The sequence below is a fragment of the Odocoileus virginianus genome, chromosome 6, assembly GCF_023699985.2.
Source record: "Odocoileus virginianus isolate 20LAN1187 ecotype Illinois chromosome 6, Ovbor_1.2, whole genome shotgun sequence".
NCBI lineage: Eukaryota > Metazoa > Chordata > Mammalia > Artiodactyla > Cervidae > Odocoileus > Odocoileus virginianus.
In genome coordinates this window covers 55,356,807-55,380,847 of record NC_069679.1, presented here as the reverse complement: position 1 = coordinate 55,380,847, position 24,041 = coordinate 55,356,807, and the positions used below count along the sequence as shown (strand labels likewise).

At 34.9% G+C, this 24,041-nt stretch overlaps 1 protein-coding gene across 1 annotated transcript in view; it reads left to right on the top strand.

The window, feature by feature from the left end:
* The window catches only part of WDHD1 (WD repeat and HMG-box DNA binding protein 1), a 52,523-nt gene that overhangs the window by 18,685 nt on the left and 9,797 nt on the right, over positions 1-24,041 (top strand). The window contains exons 9-18 of the mRNA XM_020883071.2: positions 782-888; positions 1,222-1,363; positions 4,269-4,479; positions 9,680-9,864; positions 11,253-11,437; positions 14,254-14,495; positions 15,994-16,131; positions 17,680-17,836; positions 21,124-21,238; positions 22,135-22,266. Of these exons, the coding sequence (XP_020738730.2) occupies positions 782-888; positions 1,222-1,363; positions 4,269-4,479; positions 9,680-9,864; positions 11,253-11,437; positions 14,254-14,495; positions 15,994-16,131; positions 17,680-17,836; positions 21,124-21,238; positions 22,135-22,266 (1,614 nt within the window). The remainder of the gene's footprint in view (positions 1-781; positions 889-1,221; positions 1,364-4,268; positions 4,480-9,679; positions 9,865-11,252; positions 11,438-14,253; positions 14,496-15,993; positions 16,132-17,679; positions 17,837-21,123; positions 21,239-22,134; positions 22,267-24,041) is intronic.

Below are 24,041 nucleotides of genomic sequence, written 5' to 3'. Positions count from 1 at the left end.
TGCATACTTTGCTTTAATACAATTACAGTTAAATATTGTTGGACATGGAGAATTCCATCTTCCGCCCCTCAGCCTTTCTTCAGTTAGCCAGTAACTGGACAGTACATAAGTCTTTGTTAGGTCCTATTTGACCATTTTACCTTGTGAATTTTGATAAGAAAATCTTTTTATTTGTAAGAAGTCAAATGCCTAGCGTAGTATTAGAATAGGTAACTCTCACATTATTAGTAGTAAGCATTTATTGTTAAGTGAATTTCATTGAGACTTGTTTATTAGACCCTGGAATTTTAGAAAAGGAAAGGTTGTTAGTCTATGTCTCTCTCTCTCTCTCTCTCTCTCTCTCTCTCTCTCTCTCTCTCCCCCCTCACCCCTTTTTTTTCTCATTCTACCCATTTTGAAGTTAGGAAATAGAGGCCCAGTAGGTCAGCAATTATGCTTCTTAGTATGACTCATTTCACTTCCTGGTTCTTCATCTTGATGACTGCTAAGAGGATAACTTGTGCTGTCTCTCCAGGATAAAACCATTTCTTAGACTCTGTTTTTAAAATTGTACTAGTGTAATTTTCTGATGATAAACAAACTAGTAGCTGCTATTACTTTGTTAAATATTGCAGGAAAAGAACATTAAAAAATAAGTAAACTTTGTCTTGCCATTTGTATATCAGATTTAAATAAAAATTGGATATAATAAGGATTGTAAAATTTTGAATTTGGTAATAAAAAGTTTTTTTAGTTTCAAATTATATAAAATAGTTATTTATTAATTGTTTTTCTTTACTAGACACTGAATATAGTAACCTGGTCTCCTTGTGGACAGTATTTAGCTGCAGGGAGTATTAATGGTTTGATTATAATTTGGAATGTGGAAACCAAAAATTGCATTGAAAGGTATGATTAAGTAAATACTTTGTCTATTTTTTGCTTATTTTTATTAGATTTTTGTTTGTTTTATTATTAAACATTTCAAATTTGTGATCATTAGATTGTTTTTGTTTTTTTTTCCATTTATTTTTATTAGTTGGAGGCTAATTACTTTACATCATTGCAGTGGTTCTTGTCATACATTGAAATGAATTAGCCATGGATTTACATGTATTCACCATTAAAATGCACACTAATAGATAAGTTTATCCAAACTTTGCTAAATAAAATTTACCTACAGAAATGGATAGCTTATGTTTTTCTTGACAAGGTTTTAAGAGCTTACGTTTTAATTTTTAGGGTGAAACATGAGAAAGGTTATGCAATTTGTGGCCTGTCATGGCATCCTACTTGTGGCCAAATAGCTTATACTGATGCAGAAGGAAATCTGGGACTCCTGGAGAATGTTTGTGACCCCAATGGAAAGATGTCAAACAGTAAGGTAATAAGTAATAGGGTTGAACAGTTTTTCTTTAGTCTTTCTGTGGTCATATGAATTTGGGAAACACTGCAAAGTGTTACTTTCTTTGAAAATTATCATTTATGTTGTTAGAAGTTCAGTAATGGTCTGTCACAGAACTGTTTAAACTTGTTTTATCTTAGTGTTTCACAAATATATTTTCCTAAGGAACTTTTTTCCCTCCATACAATGTCCATTAATATTCCATGGCTCTCCAAGAAATACCTTTGTGAAATACTGCTTTAGTATTCTTGTGTTCTAAGAATTTTTAGTTAAATGTTTTATAGATGAAAATTAGAGTTAATAGCTGTAATTTAGTTTAACCTAAAGTTTTCCTGTCCTGAATTAGCCTCAACTCTCAGAGCTTGTTTTATGTATGCTCGAATACCTGATACCTGAAAGCCCTACTAAAACTACCGAGTTTTATTTTCTTAGGTTGATTTATTGATCTTTGGCTATGCTGGGTCTAGTTGCAGCGAGTGGGGGCTACCCTCCGGCTGTTGTACATGGACTCTCGTGGTGGCTTCTGCACGGCACAAGCTCTAGGAGCACAGGCTCAGTCGTTAACGGATTTCTGGCTCAGTTGCCCCATGGCATGTGGGATCTTCCCAGACAGGAATTGACCCCAATCCGCAGTCGAACCCAACCCAGCCCAATTGCACCCAGTCAAACCCAATCCAGTTCTTAACCACTGGACCACCAGGGAAATCCTGACAATTTTTTTAAGTGCATGGTCTCATAAAGGAGATAGTTGAAATGATGATAGTAAAAAACTAAAAAATCTGGAAGCTGGAAAATAGAAGGACAATTAGAAACTAGATTGAACTTCTCAAAAAGCTGAGTCCTAAGACTGCAATGGGGGTCAGCTGAGGTGCCATTTAGCTTGCTTGGCTTAGTCCCCAAAATTTGGAATTTGGTAGCCCTGGGTACGTAAAAGTGGAGCTGAAAACAGGAGGGTTGATTTAATAAGCAAGTAAACTGCTTCAGTCTCAGCAGCAGTGAGCACAGCTAGGTAATTGTCCTCCCTCACTCCTGTGTACATTCTGGCAGAAAGCTGATTTGTTCTCTTAAGTAAGGTTACACTGGGTACAATTGAGTGGTGTTGGGTGAAGGGGAAATACTGTACTGAAAAAGAATAAATGAAAGTGTATATACTTGAACATTCAAATTTCCAGCTCACTTTTCATACTTGGCTCCCAGAGCATTGTCAACCAGTCTTACGCTTTTCAAGCAAGAGATTGGAAGATCTTTGGGGGAATCTGTGTAGGGAAAAAGACCAAGACAGAAGAATTTTTTTTCTGAAGTATAGTTGACATACAGTATTATGTAAGTTACAGGTATATAATATAGTGATTCCCAATTTTTAAAGGATGTATTCCATTTATGGTTTTTATAAAATATTGGCTATGTTCCCTGTGTTGTACAGCATATCCTTGTAGCTTATTTTTTCTTAAATAGCTTTATTGAAGTACAGTTGATACAAAGTAAACTGCACATACTTAAAATGTAAATGTTACTAGGTAAATGTTGAAACCATAACTGTAATCAAGATAGTGAACAAATTCATCATCTGTTTTTATATTAAACCTGCAACACTGACTATATGTATGTATAACATTGATAAAAACAAAAAGTAAATTGAGAAATAATTTTTAGTTCAACAAGGTCCTATTGTGTAGCACAGGAAACCTGTGATAAACCATAATGGAAAAGAATATGAAAAAGAATACACATATGTATAACTGAATCAGCTGAAATTAACACTGTAAATCAACTGTACTCCAATAAAATTTTAAACAATTTAAAAAAATTTACTCTGTCACCGTTTATAAAACCTTAGCCCTTCTATTTAGAGTTATCGTCTCTCTCCTTTTTGCTTTTGTTCCTCACAGTACATATTTCTGTTACAACACCTCTAGCACTGAGTTGGCCCTCTCTGTGAGGAAAAGATTAAAATCCTCATTTTTTATAACAAAGTTAAAAGCAAATTTTTTTGCCAACTAGAGTAGGTAAACATTTAGGACAATGGATAAAACAGTTGCTAGTTATTTAATTATTCAGTCATATGAACTTAGAAATATTTTTCTTGTTCTCTCATTTTTTAAATGTCAACTTTCCAGAACACATTTATATGCATTTCCACCTAACAGATTTGTGATATAGTCCCTTTTAAATCCACTAATGGTGTTCTTACTAGACTTTTATTGCCAGCTATGTTTTTCCTTTGACTTAACATTGTATGGTTTTTATTCATTCTATATTAGTAATTGTGATATTTATAACATAACTGCTTACTGCTCACTTTTTTAAAGTGATTTCAAAAATTTTTTACAGTGACATTCAGTACTTGCAATATATTTATATTCCTAGGAATCATTGATTAATGTTGAATTAATTGCCACTTTTATTTTTCTATTGGTTCTGTTTACTGCTATAAGCAATAAAAAATTTCCAAAAATATCCCCAGAACAAGCTTTAACTGAGGTCATTTAGACATCTTATCTAAGCAGTATCGTGTTCAAAAAGAAAATAAATGAGAGAATATCTTATAGTGAGAGACTTTGTAAGGACTCATAGGTGACTTCTTTTCTGGGTAATGATTGTGAGGAATAAAATCTTGCTTTATATTTGGATATACACATGTATTGCTTTTCATGTCTGTCTTATACTTCCACCTTATCTATAGATTATAAGGCATTTAAAGTAAGGACTAGGTTTTTCATAATGTAAATAACACTCCTCATAAATATATTTGCTAATTATTTTTACCAAGGCATTTGCTTACTCAGTAGAGTTTATAGGTACATGTTAAAAGGTTGCCTTTTGAGTAATTGTGTTTATCTAAATAGTTCACTAATACTTTCTTATTTGTATTTATTTGTTCAAGGTGTCTAGCAGAGTAGAAAAGGATTATAATGATCTTTTTGATGGAGATGATACAAGTAATGTCGGTGACTGTCTAAATGACAATGCAGGCAAAACCCACTGTTTTTCAAAAGGAATTGTAAATGATGAGGAAGATGATGATGATGTTATGCCGGCTTCAGGTCGTCCTAGACAGCGAAGTCACATCCTTGAAGATGATGAAAACTCAGTTGGTATGAGTTGACTTTGTGAATGTGATAATCCATCCTGTTGATCAGTATTTTCCATTTTTTATTAAAACTATTATTCAGAGTCAGTATTGAGTTGGTAAGTAAGGAGTACATCAAAGGCTGTATATTGTCACCCTGTTTATTTAACTTATATGCAGAGTGCATCATGAAAAATGCTGGACTGGATGAAGTACAAACTGAAGTCAAGATTGCCATGAAAAATATCAATAACCTCAGATATGCAGATGACACCACCCTTATGGCAGAAAGCAAAGAAGAACTAAAGAGCCTCTTGATGAAAGTGAAAGAAGAGAGTGAAAAAGTTGGCTTAAAGCTCAACATTCAGAAAACTAAGATCATGGCATCTGGTCCCATCACTCCATGGCGAATAAATGGGGAAACAATGGAAACAGTGAGACTTTTTTGGGGGAGGGCTCCAAAATCACTGCAGATGGTGACTGCAGCCATGAAATTAAAAGATGCTTGCTCCTTGGAAGAAAGGTTATGACCAACCTAGACAGCATGTTAAAAAGCAGAGACATTACTTTGCCAGCAAAGGTCTGTCTAGTCAAAGCTATGGTTTTTCCAATAGTCATGTATGAATGCAAGAGTTGGACTATAAAGAAAGCTGAGTGCCAAAGAATTGATGCTTTTGAACTATGGTGTTGGTGAAGACTCTTGAGAGTCCCTTGGACTGCAGGGAGATCCAACCAGTCCATCCTAAAGAAAATTAGTCCTGGGTGTTCATTGGAAGGACTGATGCTGAAGCTGAAACTCCAATACTTTGGCCACTTGATGCGAAGAACTGACTCATTTGAAAAGACCCTGATGCTGGAAAAGATTGAAGGCAGGAGGCGAAGGGGACGACAGAGGATGAGATGGTTGGATGGCATCACCGACTCAATGGACATGAGTTTGAATAAATTCTGGGAGTTGGTGATGGACAGGGAGGGGTCCTGGTGTGCTGCAGTACATGGGGGTCACAGAGTCGGATACGACTGAGCAACTGAACTGAACTGATGATTGAGTTGGTAAAATGTTGTTATACTATTTTGTTGTTGTTGTTCTTATACTATTAAATACATATGTTGAAAAAGATTTCATCCTAAAAAAAACAAAACAATGATCTAAAGCTTCTGCTTTAGCAATCTAGAAAAAGAGGAAATTAAATCTCAAGCAAGCAGAAGGAAGGAAATAATAAAGAGCAGGCTACAACATGGATAAACCTTGAAAACATTATACTAAGTGAAAGAAGTCAATCACAAAGCTATAAATTGCATCATTACATTCATGTAAAGTGTTCAGAACAGAGAAATCTGTGGAGACGGAAAGTTAGTGGTTGCATAACGATGAATAGAGAAATAGTAATAGCTGAGAGGTACAGGGTTTCATTTTGAGGTGATGAAAACATTTTAAAATTGTGCTGATGGTTGCATGTTTCTGTGAATATACCAAAAACCATGAAATTACATACTTTAAATGGATCAATTATACGGTATGTCAGTTATATCTCAATAAAGCTGTTAAATTTTTTTTAAAAGAGTAGAAGTCAATGAAGTTGACAACCAAAAGATATTTGTTGTTGTTCAGCCACTAAGTTGTGCCCAACTCTTTGTGACCTCATGGACTGCAGCATGCCAGGCTTCCTTGCCCTTCACTGTCTCTTGGAGTTTGCTCAGACTCGACCGCTGAGTCGATGATGCCATCTAACCATCTCATCCTCTGTCGCCCTCTTCTCGCCCCTCAGTCTTTCCCAGCATCATGATCTTTTCCAATGAGTTGGCTGTTCACATTAGGTGGCCAAGGTATTGGAGCTTCAGCTTCGGCAATAGTCCTTCCAATAAATAGTCAGTGTTGACTTCCTTTAGGATTATCTGGTTTGATTTCCTTGCTCTCCAAGGGACTGTCATGAGTCTTCTCCAGCATCAAAAATTCGGAAGCATCAATTCTTTGGCACTTAGCTTTCTTTATGGTCCAACTCACACATCTGTACATGACTACTGGAAAAACCATTAGCTTTGACTATATGCACCTTTGTCAGCAAAGTAATGTCTCTGCTTTTTAATACGCTGTCTAGGTTTGTCATAGCTTTTCTTCCAAGAAGCAAGCCTCTTTTCATTTTGTGGCTGTAGTCACTGTCCGCAGTGATTTTAGGGCCCAAGAAAATAAAATCTACCACTGTTCCTCCACTTTTTGCCCTTCTAGTAGCCGTGAAGTAATGGGACCAGATGCCATGATCTTAAGTTTTTTGAATGTTGAGTTTTAAGCCAGTTTTTTCATTCTCTTCAGGAGGCTCTTTAGTTCCACTTCACTTGATGCCTTAAGGGTGATGTCATCTGTATATCTGATGCTATTGATATTTCTCCCAGCCATCTTGATTCCAGCTTGTGCTTCTTCCAGTCCAGTGTTTCGCATGATGTACTCTGCATATAAGTTAAATAAGCAGAGTAACAAAATACAGCCTTGACATACTCCTTTCCCAATTTGGAACCAGTCCATTGTTCTGTGTCTGATTCTAACTGTTGCTTCTTGACCCACATGTTTCTCAGGAAAGAGTTAAGGTGGTCTGGTATTACCATCTCTCAAGAATTTTCCACAGTTAGTTGTGATCCTCACAGCCAAAGCCTTTAGCATAATCAATGAAGCAGAAGTAGATTTTTTGGAATTCTCTTGCTTTTTGTATGATCCAACTGATGTTGGCAATTTGATCTCTGGTTCCTTTGACTTTCCTAAATCCAGTTTGTACATCTGCAGGTTCTCAGTTCATGTACTGTTCAAGTCTAGCTTGAAGGATTTTGAGCATTATTTTGCTAGCATTAAACCAAAAGCTAATTCTTTGAAAAGGTCAATAAAACTGATAAATCTCTATCCTGATTGATCAAGAAAGAAAGACTCAAATGATTGATAGAAGTAATGAAGGGGTATCATCATCATGTATCCCATAGACCTTCACTACCCAATATGATGGCCATTAGCCCCTTGTGGCTATTGAGCACTGAAAATGTGGCTAGTTCAAATTGAGATATGTTATGCTTATTAAATGTGACAAGATTTTGAAGACAGTACAAAAAAGAGAATGTAAAATATCTGGCCATTTTTTACATTGAGTACTTATTGAAATTATATTTTAAGTACAGTATGTTATTAAAATTAATTACCTGTATCTTTTTACTGTTTAAAATATGGCTGCTAGAAAATCTTAAATTACATTTGTAGCTCACGTTATATTTCTCTTAAGATAGCACTGCTATTAATAACAAATGTTTAGTAACTGAATTTATGAACAACTTTGCTTATAAATTCAGCATCGTAGATGAAATGGACAGATTCTCTTTTTTTGTACCTGTTTTTGGCTATGCTGAGTCTTTGTTGCTGAGAGGGCTTTTCTTTCGTTGTGGTGAGTGGGGGCTATTCTCTAGTTGCAGTGAGGGCTTCTCACTGTAGTGGCTTCTCTTGTTGTGGAGCACGGGCTGTAGGGCGTGCAGGCTTCAGTAGTTGCGGCCTGTGGCCTCAGTAGCTGCAGTTCCTGGGCTCTAGAGCACAGGCTCAGTGGTTGTGGTGCATAGGCTTAGTTGCCCTGCAGCATGTGGGATCTTGCCAGATCAGGGATTGAACCTGTTTCTCCTGCATCGGCAAGCAAATTCTTTACCACTGGTCCACCAGGGAAGCCAGAAATGGACACTTCTTTGACAGGCACACACTACCAAGCTAACTCAAGAAATAGGTGACCTGAATAGTTTGGTATCTGTTTAAGATATTGAGATTATAATTAAGAACCTTTAAATAAATGATTATTATAACTTACATGCTAAAATGAACGCATTGAACATCACCAAGTAAAATGCCACTGTTCATGTAAAATTGTGCTACATTTAAAGCATGTAGGATTTATAGTATAGCACTCCTCAGATGTTTGGTCTCAGGAACTCATTACATTCTTAAACTTTTTGAGGATCCCAAAGAAAATTGTTACGTTTACTGTTGTTTACTATGTTAGAAATTAAAACTGAGAAATTTTTAAAATATTCACTTTAACAATAAACTCATTATATGTAAACATAAATAATACATTTTATGAAATAAAACAACTAGTTAGAAAAGTGGTGTTACTTTACCCTTTTGCAAATCTTATCATAGAAGACAGCTGAATTCCCTCACATGCCTCAAGACTCAGTCTACTGTCATAACATTAGTTTTATTTGAAGTATGTGAAGAAAATTTAGCCTCACACAATATATTGTTTGAAAAGGGAGAAGTATTTTTAATAGTCTGTTGAAATAGCTACAGATATTCCTCTTTGATGCTTTACCAAAACACAGCAAATGATAGTCTCTTAAAGATTACTTGCAATGTGGAAGCGGAAAACTTTCTGGTGAACTTTTCAGCTCTCTTATTATGTTAAAATCTATTGATCTAACTTGAGCTCTGAATGGATCTTTTACCATGTTTGATCCTGTCACATATGCATTGGTAGCTTGAAAAATGCTGGTTTATTGAGCTTTGCAGACCTTTTTATTACTGGCAAGTTATCGAATATTTGTTAGTATCATCACCAATCTCATCAGAAGTTTTTAAATATTACAGAGCAGTCAAGTTCATGGTGGCAGATACAGGTTTTTCATTATTCTAATTTTCACTTGAAAGCTCAAATTTTATCGTTAACAACAAATTGTCAGTTATTTTTCTTAAATGACCAACTCACTTCATTTTTAAGAAGACGTTTACCACATTCCTGAGTTGGTATAACTAGTTTATCTGGCATTCTTTCAGGTAAAAATGCTGTTACGTGAAAAAATTAGTTCAGCTTTCAGCTCAACAAATGCTTTTTTTTTTTTTTTTTTTTTTGAGACAGACATCCCAATTCCGTGTACACATTTCCCATTTTAACGCAGAGAACATTTTTTAAAAGTCTATGCAAAACTCAAAATTTAATAAAATTAATATTTTTACTATTTTTACTGCAGTTGGTTAACAATACACTAACTGCTAATATAGATCGGTGTCACTAACTTACTTCATGCTAAGGTACCAACAGTTTAACCCTCTGAAGTTTGAACTGTTACCACAGATATTAACACAGTGAAAGAGGCAAATAGCATGTTAGTATTACTAAATATGGTTAGACAAGATTAGTAGATTTCGTAATACTTTTCCAAGATAGCTGGTATTTATGATTCTCTAATTATAATCCTTTGTTTTCTAGATGTTACAGTGCTAAAAATTGGTTCTAGTCTTTTCAAAGAAGAGGAAGATGATCAGGGAGGCAGCATGCACAATCTACCAGTTGTAACATCCCAGAGGTCATTTTATGATGGTCCTATGCCAACTCCCCGGCAAAAGCCATTCCAGTCAGGTTCTACACCCTTACATCTCACTCACAGATTCATGGTAAGCCGCAGGTCGACATGTAACTTTAAAGTAGTTTTATCTCACTTTAACAGTTTTTCTCATTATGGTTAATTTTGTTTGGTCAAATATTTTTTAAAAACCTTCATTAATTGACCTGGAGTACTTTGGTTGCTTATAATTTTGTGGTTGGTTTATTTTATGGTTAACAAACAGTTTTAATCTTATTTCAACCTAATTTTTGAAAATTGAGTTAAATAAAATTCTGCTTCACAAAATGACATATAATGAACATAAGTAAATGTGACTGTGTATCTTGCAGTGTCTCTTGACTATGCTTCCAACTTTTACTTCTCATGTTAGTTTTATATAGAAGATTGTACTGATTCTAAAAGACTAATTAGAAGGTGTTTTTTAGAAAGTATAATATAGTATCAGAAGGTGATAAGTACTGTAAAAAAAATTGTCTGCCCCTTTTACCCATGCCACCGGAATGTTTGCTCCACAAGTATAGAGATTTTTCTGTTTTGTTTATTGGTAGCACTTTGTTCTAAGTATAGCACAGTAGGCATTCAATATATATTTATGGATAAATAACTATATTAACTTTTTGTCTTAAGTTTAAGAGCCAAAAAAGTTTAATATGTTTATTTGTTGACTGCTTGAGTTTTTCCACTGAGGACTTTGACAGTTGTCCTTTTTGAATGGTATGGTCCTGGCATAAATTTATAGATAAAGATTAAAGGTGATGTTTTATTTAAAAAGAAAAACTTTTTATTGTCTCATCAGTAATCATCAAGTGATAGATCTTAATTTTTCTAGTATTGTCAAGTACTTTATATTAACAGCTATATTTGTGGTAGAATAAAGGAAACACTAGGGCTTGGAGGAACCAGTAGTGTACATGAATGGAATACAGGTTTTCAAATGGTGTCAATTTATGCTGCCTTATAATGTATATATTTATGCCATGACTATAAACCAGTTGGTTGGACCAAAAAAGTATGTGGTCATTTATCACCATATTTGTAAATAAATAAACTTTTGAAATGTTTCTTTTGAGGAATTTAATGGTTCAACTGTTCAAAGGCCAATTGTAAAATATTTTTTTATGAAAGTAATATACTTTAAAAAATATTAAGTAAAATACTACATTTGCTAATAAGTAAGTATGTATGTACCTTCTCATGAAGAAAAGAATAGTAATTGTTGCTCTGACTCTCAAGTATGTATGTATGTACCTTCTCATGAAGAAAAGAATAATAATTGTTGCTCTGACGCTCAAGTAACTACTGTTACCTGAAAGTGGCTGCTTCCATAACTTAATCCCTCATACAGACTACATTATTTGTTAATTTGTAGTATTTTAGCCTGCTGATTCTAAGAACTTTAATCTTTCTCAATTGTATTTAACCTTAACATGTTTGTAGGTGTGGAACTCTATTGGAATTATTCGCTGCTATAATGATGAGCAAGACAATGCCATAGATGTGGAATTCCATGATACCTCTATACACCATGCAACACACTTATTAAACATTTGGAATTACACAGTAGCAGATCTTTCCCATGAAGCTGTTTTGTTGGCATGTGAAAGCACTGATGAACTAGCAAGGTAAATTCAAGATTTTTAGGAGAACTTCATTACTGTTGAACTGTTAGATTCAAATATTGAAATTTAGTACATAAAGTTGTAAGACAAAAAACAAAATTATAAATCTTTTGTAGTATGGAATTTCAGAAAGAAGAGTTTAGTACAAATACAGTACACCTGTACTACCTCAGAACATATGTCTGATTTTGCCCGATTGTCCCCTTCTTTCATAAGAGTAATATACATATTAATTGTAAACAAGCAAGTTTAAGTTATACAGAATTTTTAGAAAATGAAAACTTCCTGAAGAATTCTCTTAAATATAATTACTTTTAACAATTAACAGTTAATCTAATTCCAGCCTTGGACAATTGCTGATCTGGGTTTTGTCACTGTAGATTAGATTTGCGACTTCTCTTTTAAGAAAGGGAGGAGGGAACACACTGAAAAATTTTGTAAGTACTATTTGTAATTTTGACTTTTTGACTTAATATACTTCAGACTTCTTAGATATGTTAGTGGGTAGGTAGGTAGATGGAGAAAAGAAAATTAAGTTGGAAAAGCAATGAATGCAGAATCTGTATTTTTTTAAAAGAAGAAAGCATTTTATTCAGCTTTGTTATTTCAGCTAGCTTGCCCTCTCCTGTTAATTTTTTCAGCTGATCATGGTGCTTATTATACATTTGATCACAGATTTTACTAACTCCCAGGTGATTTGAAATTAAAATCCTTCTGACTGATACACTAGCTCCTTGCTGCTCAATGTATGGTCCACCAACTATGGGCATGGTCACCTGGGAGCATGTTGAAAACACAGAATCACAGACCCAACTCCATACCTTCTGAGTTAGAATCTGCATTTTAACAAGATCCTCAGGTGGAAGAGTATGCATTAAAGCCTGAGAAATACTAGATTCGATCATTTTAATATTTTAATTGGTTTCCTAATTTATGCAATGTAAAATCAACTCAGTACTTTATTTTTTGAATTAAATCAGTTTACTGAAATAAATCACTGTTGACTCAGTGTCTAACTCAGAATATCTTACATAATTAGAACATTTATTTCCATGTGCAGTTTTTTTTTAATTGAAATATAGTTGTTTTACAATATTGTGTTAGTTTCTGCTGTATAGCAAAGTGATTCAGTTATACATGCCTTCTTTTTTATATTCTTTCCATTATGGTTTATCGTAGAATATTGAATATAGTTCCCTGTGCTATTCATTTGGGACTCATTGTTCATCCAGTCCTATATATATACTAGTTTGCATCTGCCAACCCCAGACTCTCAATCATCCCCTCCCTGCTCCCCCTTCAGTTCTTCCTTACCCCTTGGCTCCATGTGCAATTTTGATTTCAGATTGTTAGGATTGTTATGATTTCCTGATTGATGATTGTTCTTCTTTTTGTTTTCCTAGATATATTATTTCACAGTCTTAGACAATATTATCCTTTTATTTTGTTTTTAATTTTTTAATATTTTATTGAAGTATAGTTGATTACAGTGCTGAATTAATTTCTGCTGTATGGCAGTGATTCAGCTGTACATACATATTCTTTTCCATTATAGTTTATCACTGGATATTGAATATAGTTCCCTCTGCTATACGGTAGGAACTTGTTTACCCATCCTATATATACATTAGTTTGCATCTGCTAATTCTGAACTCCCAATCCTTTCCCCCCACCCCGCTTGGCAACTACAAGTCTGTTCTCTATGTCTGTGAGTCTGTTTCTGTTTTGTAGATACGATCATTTTTGTCGGGGCTTCCCACTCCAGTATTTTGCCTAGAGAATTCCATAGACAGAGGAACCTGTTGGGCTGCAGTCCATGGAGTCACAGAGTCGGACACGACTAAGTGACTGACCCCTCACCTCATTTCAGTCATATTTTAGATTCCACATATAAGTGATATCATATGGTATTTTGTCTTTTTCTGATTTACTTAGGTTAATTTTTTTGGCTATGCCTGTGTGGCTTGTGGCATCTTAGTTCTTGATCTGGGATTGAACCCACACCCTTGGCAGTGAAAGCAAGGGGTCCTAACCACTGGACTGCCAGGGAATGATGCCCATCCCCCTTTATTTTAAATTTGAATTTAAAATTACTATTCAGGAGGTCAGTATTGCCTCTGATTCTAAATACTGTGACATCTACATTCTGTTTGTTTCATAACAACTTACATGTATATATAGATGGAAAAGTAAAAAGAATAGAAGCACAAATCAAATTGTTAGCAGTGGTTGGTAATCTTGCTGGTACGATAGTATTTTTTTTTTCTTTTCTCTTTATTCTCCCATATTAAAGGTTTTGTTTTTGTCTTTGGCGGTGAGAGGACTCTTGCCGATCATTTTGATGCTTCTTTTCTTTTTCAAAATATAGTCATGATTTTTGTGTGTGTGTGTAACCTTGGATCATGTTCTGCTGATTTTATCCTGGGTTTTTTTCCATTCAACATGTTGTGAGCATTTTCCTATATCTTTAAATATTCTTTAATAACATGACTGTTAATAGTTTTAGCATAGTACATTTTAAGGATATTTCATAATTACTTTCTTAAAGCCATTTTATTTATAGACGGCTGGTTTTTGTGTATATTATATGGCATATAAAGATGCCGTTATTTGTGTATAATAGAAAAATAAACTATTTTATTTTGTTATTGTTAGCTTATCAAAAGTAAACTATTTGATTTTGCTTTATTTGTTATACTAGAAAAATAAACTATTTGACTTTGTTTTGTTACTTCATTTTGTTTGCGTATCATCAGTTTTATATATATATAATATCAAATGTGAAAGTTTGATTGTTTTTGTGTTGTTTTAATTTTTAGCAAGCTTCACTGCCTGCATCTTAGTTCTTGGGATTCAAGCAAAGAGTGGATAGTAGACATGCCTCCAAATGAAGATATTGAAGCCATATGTCTTGGTCAGGGATGGGCTGCTGCTGCCACTAGCTCCTTGCTTCTTCGCTTGTTTACCATTGGAGGTGTTCAAAAAGAGGTCTTCAGTCTCCCTGGGCCTATTGTGTCAATGGCTGGACATGGAGAACAGCTTGTCATTGTTTATCACAGAGGTAGATTTTTTTCTAGTATTTTATATTCTTTTGTATTCTTCATATTCTGTCTTCAGTACCCATCATTGTGCTAAGACTGGTTTTAATAGGTTACTGATCTGGATTGATTTTATGACTCACAAGTCAAAAAATAGAATTTGAGAAACTACCCTGGGTTATCTCATTAAGACCCATGGCTTTAGTACATCTGTGTGTTCATGACTTGTAAGTTAGTATCATCAACCCTACTCCCTTCTTGTATCTCCAGACTTACATATCCAATTGTTGACTTGAAATCTCTCTGTAGAGTTTTGATATTTACCTCAAACTTAACTTGGTCACAGTAAAGCTTCTGGGCCTTTTTTTCCCCTCCAAACTTGCTTCTTTGTTTTTCGATCTTGATAAATGGCATACTACCAATCTAGCTACTCAAGGCAGAAATGTAAGAGTTCTCTCTGATTATTCTCTTCCCTCACACCCCTAGCATCACTTGTGTCAGCAAAGTCATATCATGTCAGTGCATACAACACATTCCACATCTCCACTAAAACCTCAGTCCAAATGAGACATCGTCTCTTAGGTGTTATAATAACCTTCTAACTAGCTTTTCATCTTTAATTCTTACTGGTAATTTTTTAAAAACATGAATCCAGTCACTTCCCTCCTCTGCACAGATCCTCTGATGATTTTCTGTTGCTTTAGAATAAAACTCAAACTTGTCGTTGCAAGTGGCAACGTCCTACATGATCTGACCTTTGCCTCCCTCTTCAGCCTCATCTCTTACTCCGTTTTCTCTTGTCAGTGATTCTGGACCTACTGACTCTTTGTGTTCTTCAGAATCACCGTGTTTGTTCCATTAGGCCCTCTTCATGACCTGTCCCCTATTTACTATAGTGCCCCCTCTCTTACCATTTGGATGGCCAGCTCCAACTTGCAAATCATATCCCAGTTTAAATTTCACTTTTTCCAAAGGCCACCTTGTCCAATTTAAAGTAGCCACTCAGTCTGACCCTCTGTATCACATTAGTATTTTAATCCTCAGTGATGACACTTAGTATTTTCTTTCTTTTTTAAATTAGTTTTTCCTCTACCTGAATATGAATTTCGTGAGAACACTGACTTTGTCTTGTTTACATTGTAGCCTCAGTACCTGGTACAAAGAAAGCTCTCTGTAAATACTTTTTGAGTATTACAGTTATATTCTTGAGAATTACCACTTTTTGAATATTTGCAGTTATATTCTTGAGAATTACCACTTATAAATCTCAATTCTTGAGTATTACCACATACATTATCACTTTATATAAAGTTCTAGTTTATGTAACATACTGGTCTCATCCCTGATTGGTGCCTCAGATAAATAGATTATCTATAAAAAGTACTGCTAATTAATCTAGGAATTTATCACAAAATAACCTAAATTCACAGAAAATAATTTAGACTAATTATTTCAACTATAATTTAGCATTATAGCTAAATAACCTTTGATACCTGACTTATATTTACATTTTCTCACTAGGTACAGGATTTGATGGGGATCAGTGCCTTGGAGTTCAACTGCTAGAGCTAGGAAAAAAGAAAAAACAAATTTTGCATGGTGATCCTCTTCCTCTTACAAGGAAATCCTACCTTGTATGGGTTGGATTTTCAGCTGAAGGCAAGATAAATTTATTTATATTAAAGATATTTTTCAAGAAGAAAATTATTTCATTATTTTATTCCTAATTAATTTGTTTAAAGAGAACTTGTCTGTATTTTATGTTTAAATTTCTTTAATATGTTAACAGACCTGAAAACTAGGATTTCCAGGCAAGGTAGCCACTGTTTTATGTACAAGATGTCTTCTTCTGATTAGAAAATTTAACTAAGAGGGAAATAAATTTTTCTTAAAGTTTATTAGCTAGCAAAGAGGAGATACAAGTACCTGTTCAAATTTTGGCTTTTCTAGCAGAGTCTACATGAAAATCCAGAATTTTCTATTGCTGCATTGTTCACTGCAGTAACCACCAGCCAAATGTGGCTGCTGAGCACTTGAAAAGTGTCTAATCTGAGTTGAGATGTGCTATAACTATAAAATACTTTCCAAATTTGGGAGACTTAGTATGAAAAAAAGGATGTAAAAAATTTTAGTAATTCTTTTATGTGATTACATGTTAAAATGATAGTATTGGATATTATATTTAATAAAATATATGATTAAAATTACCTTCACTTTTTTCCACCTTTTCTCATGTGGCACTAAGAAATTAAAAGTTATATTTGTGGCTCACATAATTCTACTGAACATTGTCCTGTTGCAGACTCAGTATTGGGTTATGACAGATGTTTGAAGGACACTAAGGTGTGTCTTATTTTAAGGCACCTGTTATCTATGTCTTCTGGCTTAAATATTTCTATTCTTGGTGATTCATCATTGGAAACTCCAGTTTGTTTTTAAAAATCCAACCATTTCTGAATGTGTTTTCTATTGAGATATTAGTCACTTATGCTTTAATGATGTGACCATTAATAACTTCCATTCTTATCGGTTTGTTTTTTTTCTTCCATTACCTATCAGATCTAGATCCTGAGGAAACTGCTAGTAAGAGGGGTGTGAAGTCTCAGATAGAAAAAAGGATAATTGGGAAATTTACTGTGCATTTCCTGAAATGGGGGCAGAGTAGATGGGGAAACAGGGATGCTTACTTGTTCCCTAGGTAAGTTTAGGAACAGAGCAGTGGGGAACTGTTGGGAACCCAACAGTGAGGAGACCAGGAGAGAGGGGGAGGAAGAATACTAATGACACATTTCTCTATATCATCACCTTGCATCAGGTTTTGCTCATTTTTCCGTCTCTCTTGACTAAGGAATCATCAGATTTAAGTTTTAACTTCTTTCCTGAAATTGACTTTTAGAAAATCTGCTGTATTCCAGCAGGTGGCGTAGTTTTCACTGAATTCATTAGGGGTTTTTTTTTCCCCCTCTTTAAATTTTAGTCGTATCACTTGCAGATTTTTTTTCCTTTCTGTTAAGTCTTACTCTGTGGTTAATGAAATGTTATGGAAAATAATCTTGGATTATTTGCCCTTTTGTTTTTTTTAGAGGGGATGTTTGTTTTTGTTTTGAATTGAAGGTTTAAGTGATCGGTGTGTATTTTTGAAAAAAAGATTTATTTAACAAATACATAGCTATGATTTCGGTGATTTGTTTTCCTGTTGATATATAGGTACCCCATGTTATGTGGATTCAGAAGGCATTGTTCGAATGCTTAACAGAGGACTTGGTCATACATGGACTCCTGTGTGTAACACAAGAGAACACTGTAAAGGAAAATCTGATCACTACTGGGTGGTTGGTATCCATGAAAATCCCCAGCAACTGAGGTGGGTTATTAGAAAATGCTTAGTTGACTCTTTTAAAAGTACTTTGAAATTCTTTGTATTGTGCCTATCCTGTCAACTTAGTTCATTTATTTGTTTTCTCTAGTCACTAAATTAAGAATTTCTTTATATTCACTGTGAAGTTTTCAACCAATTGCTTGACTTAGAGCTTATTGAACAAAATAGAAACTAAGGGACTTCCCTGGTGGTCAGTGGTTAAGACTCTGAGCTCCCGGTGCAGGGGACACAGGTTCAACCTTAGGTCAGGGAGCTAAGATCCTGCAAGTCAAGCCATATCACTCAGCACTCCCCTCAAAAAAAGAGAAACTAAGTTTATTAGGGTGACTAGCGTCATTTCCCCCAGAGAGGGGATTTCTGGGTAAATATGGCATTTCATATTTTCTTACAGCCTTTTATTTTAAACCTTGGTTTAGAATTGAGTATGTAATTTAGTTACTTTTTGAGGTTTTTGACTTAATTATTGTTATAAGAGATTCCCAGGTGGCTCAGTGATAAAGAATCTGCGTGTGATGCAGGAGACTCGGGTTTGATCCCTGGGTTGGTGAGATCCTCTAGAGAAGGAAATGGCAACTTATTCCAGTATTCTTGCCTGGGAAATCCCATGGACAGAGGAGCCTGGTGGGCTATAGTCCATGGGATTGAAAAAGAGTCAAATATAATTTAGTAAGTAAATAGCAACATTGTTACAGGTTATGGGCTAGTAGAAATTTAGTTCTTGACTGCAAGTGTTGAATTTTCAGTACATATTGTTTCTATTCAGTATTGTGTTGAGTATTTACCTCTTTTTAATGCACTTGGACATAAAACTTTTTTCTGCAAGTTGTGTTCATTTAATAAACATGTTAAAGTACTGACTGTATGTTCTATGCCCTATGAAGATAAATAGGCCAGCTCCCTTGAAGGGTTGGCTGATAAAATCATTATCTTCTCCTGAGTCTATGTTCTAAAAGAGTTAAATCACCTTCAAAGCGGAGGAGTCCCTTACAACACAGAAGACAAGCGAACTCACTAACTTTTGGAAACTTAGTCTGGACATCGGCCCCAGTTTTCTCCAGGTTGATGTTTCAGCTGTTTAATATAAGAGAACAAAGTTTTGACTTATTTGAAAAGAAATTGAAATAATTTTGTTCCTTGGTAAGCTGTGGTTTATTTTTTCATATTTTATTCTTATTGAGTTAGCCACAGTTTCTAGGAAACTCATTCACTGTAGGCAGAACTCATCAAGGCAGCAGTTAGAGTTTGTTTTTTCCTTTTCTTCCTTGAAAGAGATATCTAACAGAGAAAAGATTTTTTTACTTCAAATCTTTAAAGTTAAGAAAAGGATAAGAAATGTGAATTGGTGCTCTACTTTAAATGTGGTTTTAAAGAAACTATTAGTAAAATCCTAATCAGTTTTTCTTTATGATAATTGCTTACTATGACTAAATCAGTAAAGTATTAAAGTTGTAAAGTGTTTTTAAACAAGAGTCTGTACTTTGTAGAGAAAAGAGTGTTAAGGCAATTAAGATTATTCCCAATGTTCCTCCTAATTTTGTTAAGTACATTATATATTTATGTAGTTGGACTTGTTCTTTCTGAATGCAAATATTCTGTCTTCCATTTTGCACGACTAAAATGGTTTTGTGTATGGGTGCATAATAGAATTGCTACAAGAGATTTTCAGACCCTAAGTATTCACATTGCCACCTGATACATTTCACCTGTGTGGTGAAAACCACTGATTTATATGAAATTATGAAAGAGGAGGAAGAATAAAGAAAATGAGATTTATGATAAAAAATATTGGAACTCTAAGAACATTTATTGTCACAAAAAGAAGAAAAAGGGGTATTTAAATCTTACAGGGAGTGGTGGGACTATGTAGTTTGAAAAATATTCCTGGGTATTGCTACTTATTGATTTTTTAACTACTCTACTGGATATTTGATAATATTAGAAGATATTTATGAAAAAAATTTAAACACAAAGCCCTAATTTTTACTTAGTATTTTCCTTCAAGAAAGTCATGACGTAAAGCCCTGATTAAAAGGCTGTATTTTAAATAAATGGGATGGCTTTTGGTAAGTATGGAACAAGGTACTAGTTTTTTAAATACCTTCATGAGCATTGGAAAATTTGTGTATGGTACTTAGAGTGTGCAGTTATGTTTTTCTTATAATTTGGAATGCATCCATTACAAGAGTATTCTACATATATAAATCACTATGATGAATGAATATTTTTTAATTCATAAATTACATAAGTGCTCATCCTGATGGGCATACATGAGTGCCTTACATATCTAGTCAGAAGAGTCCTTGCCAGCTGAACTGTTAACACAGCAGGCGTAGCAGAGCAGATGGATGGACACTGTGGCTATTTGTGATGCTACTGCCTCTCCTGCTTCACTGTCACTCATCTCCAATAATAGACACTTAACCTGTGTTGGACATTTCACCATCTTTTTCTCTTATATGACACTTTCTACCCATAGTACCAAGTATTTCCAAACTGAAGAACGAAAGTGAATATGCTTTATCACCTTTTTATCTTAGGGTAATATGTTTTATAATATGGATCCTGTGACAAGTATTTATGCCACAGTTTCTATATTTTGAAAGTGGGCATTTTGCTAAGAAAAATCTGAAAGGAGCTGATTTCACTTAGTGATTGTTCATTTAGTAAAGCTGATGTGGGGAGGGATTTTTGCAGCAATTGAAATATGTTAGAGGGATAGTTTTTATAGTTAAATCAGGCCTGAAGTATTTTTTGTTTATTATAATATTTATTAATTTATTTCGTGATGTCAACTCTTAATTATGGCACATGTGATCTTCAGACTTCTTTGCATTATGCAGGATTAGTGGCAGCATGTGGGGTCTAATTCCCTGACCAGGGATTGAATCCATGCATTGGGAGCACAGAGTTTTAGCCACTGGACCACCAGTTGTTGTTCAGTCACTCAGTTGTGTCTGACTCTTTGCAACCCCCTGCAGCACACCAGCCTTTCCTGTCCTTCACCATCTCCTGGAGCTGGCTCAAACTCATGTCCATTGGAGTCAGTGATGCCATCTGACCATTTCATCCTGTTGTCCCCTTCTCCTCCTGCCTTCAGTCTTTCCCAGCATCAGGGTCTTTTCCAGTGAAGTTCCCTAAAGTAGTTTTTTTTTTAAAAGAGAAATTTGGAATAATGTTATTCCAAGTTACTAACTTCTGGAATATTTATAATGTAGCAGTTCTTATGATATTTTTGAAAAGTTTTTATGGGGAGACTCTTTCTTTTCCAACAGGTGTATTCCTTGCAAAGGTTCTCGATTTCCTCCCACCCTTCCACGCCCTGCTGTAGCTGTTTTGTCCTTTAAGCTTCCTTACTGTCAGACTGCCACAGAGAAAGGACAGATGGAGGTGTGTATGCACAAATCTTACCTTGACACTCAGTTTGATGCTACCTGCCTATAACACAGGCATTTAAAATTATTCTGATGACTTTTGTTCTGTATTTCTTACTTTATAATTAAATAATAGCAGTAGCTGGGAGGGAGGAGGTCTTGTGAACCCCAGGGTACCCAGTTGCCATCCCTGCTTCCAGGGACTTTGTCTAAGAGGTAAATGGGTATGACCATTAGGGCCTCACTAGGCAAGGCAGTCACTCTCAGGCTTGGACAAGTTGTTGAGAGGATGTGCCTCCTTGAATTTTGTACCCTAGGCACTAGGCTTGCCTCGTTTTAGTCCTAGCCCTATGTCATTGATATCTTGCAATTAGTTATTCTAAACAAGAAACAAATAAGCTTATACAAATCTAGTCTACCAAGTTCTCTGAGCATTAACTGTGATAACTAAGAATCTTTAAAATGCTCTGCAGTTGAACCTTGAAGAACATGGGCTTGAACTGCGGGGGTCCATTTGTACATGGGTTTTTTCAATAGTAAATACTACAGTACTACATGATCCAAGGTTGGTTGAATCTGAGGATACTGAACCTCCGATTATGGAGCAACAGCATATAAGGAGGGCTGACTATAAATTACATGCAGATTTTCAACTCCACAGAGGGTAGGTGCTTCTGCCTGCTACATTGTTCAAGAGTCACTGTATTCCACCCCTTGTTTGTTTTTTTTTTTAAGTATAGAAGATAAAGCCAAACCATAGTATTACATAATAATTTGAATTGCAAAATAAACTGTAGAAAGGAATGTTTCAGAAAATATTTTATTCAGAAACTGCTATCATACGATAAATATTTAACTCTTGCCTGATAGTCAGCTGATAGTTGACTCTAAGCAGTTGTTCCACTTTTGCAGGAACAGTATTGGCGTTCAGTTATATTTCACAACCACCTTGATTATTTAGCAAAGAATGGTTATGAATACGAAGAGAGCACTAAAAATCAAGCAACAAAAGAACAACAGGAACTTTTAATGAAAATGCTTGCGGTGAGTCAAATAAATACAGTGGGGAAAAATTTTTCTCTAGGTTGAATTTCTTAATGATATGTGAATTAGCAGGTTCCACAACCTAGATTTCTTAAACTGTATCTGGTGGTATTGGTATTTTTCTCCCTTAACAATACCAGTTTCCCAGTTGATGTCGCAGTTAGAATATTTAAGATATTACCTTGTATCTCAGAACACAGGAAGAAATAAACTGTTTTGGTGCTGCCTCCCTTTTTATTTTTGCCCACTGGTCTGTATTGTAACAGGCCCTGTAGGTAATTTGGATGCTTGTTCATAAAGTTTGAGAACTGGCTCCAGCTCCTGCTCTTAATCATATGCAACAGATAAAGTTTGAGTGTAGTTTTTTAGATCTCCAAGGCTGAATGAGCAGTCTAAAGAACTTTGATCAGGCTTTTAGAATGCCTGTCTTTTGTTATCCTCTTAGGCAACTGTGTGTGGTAAAAGTTTGTAGCCATTGATCGCATTTTGTATCCTGGATATTTAAGTACATTTATCTTTAAAGATAAAATAACTTTTTGAAAGATAAAGTTCTTAAGTTTGTGTTCTCGTTCCAGGTTGGTTTATGAAGAGGAATATAATGTAATTTCTTCTCTGCTCTTCTTGCACTAGACTGTAAGCCCCTTGAGGGCCGTGACCATGTTTCATTCTCTGCCATTTACCGGGCACTGATAGTGTCTAATACACAGGAGACCTCAGTATTTCCTCAGAGAGTAAACGGCCCAGACTTTTCGTTTCATTTTAAAGTTGAGAAAAAAAAGAGTTCTGAGGGAAAAGTGATATCTAAGTCCATAGAACTGATTGTAACTTCAGTCTCCAAAAGGTGGTATTCACTACTGTCACTTCTATACAACACTGACGAGTTTAGTATTAAAGAAATTTAATCAGTTTACTGTAGAGAAAGTTTTGTTCCATTTACAAAGTCCCATTTGTATACCACCATGAACTAGTAACCTTTTTGTTTCCTACAACACAGGTAAGGAAACCTGTTTGAGTTATTCATGCTTTAGTCCTAGAGGAGCTTTTTTACCCTGGAGTACAGTGTTCCTCAGCAGGATGGTCGTAGCACTCTGTCAGTTCTTTAGTATTCCTGTCCTCTGGCAAATGCCCATAGTTCCACCTAGTTACTAGGAAACTATACTACTTTCATTTCCAAATGCCTCCTGAGGCAGCGTACCACCCAGACTGAGAGGTACTATTTATAGATAAGTGATTCTGGAAAACTTGAGAAGGGTGTGCAAGTAAATGTCTAAAGCGTTTGTGCTGATGAATCAGATTTGACATGTCTAAGTAACAAAATAATACTTCATGAGTTGTGAGACTTTTAGTTGTCTTCAAAGTATTCATTTTCCTCATGTTGTAAATACTTCAGTTGCCTCACTTTGAGTTGTCAAAATTTATACCAGAAGAAAGTCCATGTTCTGTGAGAGATGATAAATAAGTATTCCATTTTATATTGCGAGTATAAAAATATAGTGAGGAAAAGGAGGTTGTTTGCTAATTTAGAAATTGTATAACTGTTTCTAGTAGTTAGAGATCATAGACAATCATACTTAGAAAGCTAATGGGTAAATCTACTTGTCCACCCAGATTCGCTTAGTAGCTTTTGTGTGCCACTTCTGGACAAAGTAATAACAAATAAATCATTTACAATCTATTCTTTCTTTCAATTTGCTACCCTGTTTGGTGACTGCAGGTGGCGGAATGGGCAGGAAAACAAATTTAGGAAAACCATTTTTAAATTTTAAATGAATCTG